The sequence below is a fragment of the Haplochromis burtoni genome, unplaced genomic scaffold (genome assembly GCF_018398535.1).
Source record: "Haplochromis burtoni strain Fernald_Lab_line unplaced genomic scaffold, NCSU_Asbu1 Contig_1560, whole genome shotgun sequence".
Classification (NCBI taxonomy): domain Eukaryota; kingdom Metazoa; phylum Chordata; class Actinopteri; order Cichliformes; family Cichlidae; genus Haplochromis; species Haplochromis burtoni.
Window position 1 is genome coordinate 13666 of NW_024583921.1, and position 2823 is coordinate 16488.

General features: G+C 41.8%; 1 protein-coding gene across 1 annotated transcript in view; it reads left to right on the forward strand.

Annotated features, from left to right (window-relative positions):
- The window catches only part of LOC102291451 (vitamin D3 hydroxylase-associated protein), a gene marked incomplete in the record, with an annotated part of 8488 nt that overhangs the window by 1695 nt on the left and 3970 nt on the right, over window positions 1–2823 (forward strand). The window contains 6 exon segments of the mRNA XM_042217051.1: window positions 497–637; window positions 965–1098; window positions 1250–1456; window positions 1548–1588; window positions 1701–1825; window positions 2649–2774. Coding sequence (XP_042072985.1) covers window positions 497–637; window positions 965–1098; window positions 1250–1456; window positions 1548–1588; window positions 1701–1825; window positions 2649–2774 — 774 coding nt within the window.

Sequence of the window (2823 nt, forward strand, 5' to 3'; positions counted from 1 at the left end):
TTTAGATGTGTCCTTGATCCAACACAGCTGATTCAAGAGGCTAAATGACTTCCTCAACATGTCTTGTAGTTCTCCAGAGGCCTGGTATTGAACTAATCATGTGATTCAGGTGTGTTGACCCAGGGTGAGATCTGAAACCTGCCGGACACCTGCCCTCGAGACCTGGAGTTGCCCACCCCTGACCTAACATAACACAGAGCTTACATAATGGATAAAATAGAGCAAAAGCTAATGTCTACACTAAATAATCAATTTCATTTCCCAGTCTTGTATCAGTATTCTACTTTAGGTATACTCTCAGCTAACTAGGTATTTCTTATTACTTACACTTGTGTCTTTGCTACGGTTAAGGTTTATTTACATATTTATGAAAGCAAATCAGATTCATGTGCCAAAGAAATATTTGAGTTTCCAAAAAGACTTTGATATTCCACAGAGGGCTTACAAAGATTGATATGTTTGTCTGAATCTGTCTGTGCTTGTTTCCTTTCAACAGACTCTGGCTGTAAACAAAAAGCTGAACTGCTGCACTGAAATTTTGCTGGAGAGTTTGGACCAGCTGACAACTGTTGGCTCCAACAAGGATGGTCTCTTGTACGGAGTTCCAGTTAGCATCAAAGAAAATATTGCATTTAAGGTATTTCCCATCTACAGAAGAGGATTAGGACCAACGAAAAAAAAGTGGGCACGTCTTTTTTTTCTACTTTTCTCAGAATTCTGGAAAAGAAGAAGAAAAAAGACGTGCCCACTTTTTTTTCGTTGGTCCTAATCCTCTTCTGTACCCATCAGTATTAGTAAGTATGTTATAGAATAGAACAGAATGCTTTTATTGTCACTATACAGATGTACAATGAGATACAGAGCGTCTCCTACTCAGTGTAAACAGGACTGAGTACAGTATTCTCGAGCATCATAGCGCAGGTATTTGATGTACAATTATTGACTTTGTTTTTTCCAACACTAGAATCATGACTGTTCTTGTGGTGTGGTCATTAACCTGGACCAGCCCGCTGAAAAGGACAGTGTGCTTGTTCAAGTCCTGAAGAAACAAGGAGCTATTCCCTTTGTGAGAACCAACTTGCCTCAAGCTCTTTTAAAGTACATCTTTTATCAGTTACTCACATAAAAATCTACAGCACATTTAAAACTGAGTGCATGTGTTAAGTTGCCTTTGTCCATTCCAAATGTGCAAATCATGAAAATATGAATGAAAATAATATGCAGAGACTCATTAACTGTCTGTTGACAGCTATGACTGCAGTAATCCTATCTACGGGCAGACTGTGAACCCTCATAACCCCCAGAAGACCTCTGGAGGTTCATCTGGTGGGGAGGGGGCTCTCATCGGGGGAGGGGGCTCCCTGCTTGGTATAGGCACTGATATAGGTGGCAGTATCCGTATTCCTGCATCCTTCTGTGGAATCTGTGGTTTCAAACCAACGGCAGGTCGGCTCAGGTGGGTCTCATTCAGTCAGTTTCCTGGAAATTTATTATACATTGCTGAGTTAAGCATTTATGTTTGTTAACACCTTTTGTGTAATGATTAGTTTACAGGGAGTTCGTCCAATTTATCGAGGGCAAAAGACAGGTAAGTGACATATGTACTTACTAAACAAAGTAAAATGTGACGTTACATAACTGCTTTAATGTTCCACAGTCTGGGAATATGGTTTACTGCTTCTTGTTTTATATTAAACTAGTGTCGTCATCTCCTGGACCCATGGCAAGAGATGTGGACAGCCTGGCTCTGTGCATGCAGGCACTTCTTTGTGACCACATGTTTTCTTTGGACCCCACTGTTCCACCATTACCTTTTAACATGGAGGTGTGTCTGTTGATGACAATTTTTGTAATTGCCTCATACAGTGGCAGTATAACACCCTTGTAAGTGGACATCAGGCCCTTGTAGTATGTACTATTTTGGTCTACACAACCCAAAATGTGATGTCCACATATGTGGACGCCAGGTGCTAGGAGGTTAACCTGAAAGTTGAAGGTGAAATGAAGACTGTTCAGGATTATTTTACTGGACTTTGACCAGATAGTTACTAAATGTTCAAACTTGTAAATTAATGAAATGGCTTATTGTCTTAACACACTTATTAAATGTATTAATGTCTTAGAATAAACAATACATTAACATTTATATTTAAAAACAAGTTAACTAAAGGCCATCTTTTCCTTTCTTCTTTGGCTCTCGGAGGAGGCGGCAGACTGGATACATCTCGGAAGGGCTAGCTCGGAATAACATCTCTGGGCGCAAATTGGATGACATCTCGGGGAGGCACACTGCCGTGAGTTCTCAGAATCGGCTCCTTGAGCACAAGAAATGACAACATCACAGAACGCAAGTATGGCGAAGCTCGCGGCTCTCCAACGGGAGATTGAGAGACCAGTGTTGGACTGTAGAACTGCTTTGAAATTCATATGAGCTGTTCGCACTAAAGTAAAAACCACCATCACTTATGCGGAGACCCCTTTGGCGCCAGCTGTTTACACAGCTGTTTTGGCTGTTTACTTAGCCTGGCAGGGCGAAGGACATTGTCTCAGCTGAACTATGGACATGCACACACATACATATACTGATACTGCAACTGACAAATAAAGGCTATCTCACCATCTCATCTCTCAAAATGATTGACCCTTAGATATACAGAAGCTCCAGACCTCTAAGGATCGGTTATTTGGAAAGCGATGGCTACACGCATCCATCTCCAAGCATGGCCCGAGGCGTCAGAGAGGTCAAAGCTCTGCTAGAGCAGGCGGGACACACAGTAAGACGTCACCACACACACTGATTGCGGTCAAGTGTGTTATGTGAGC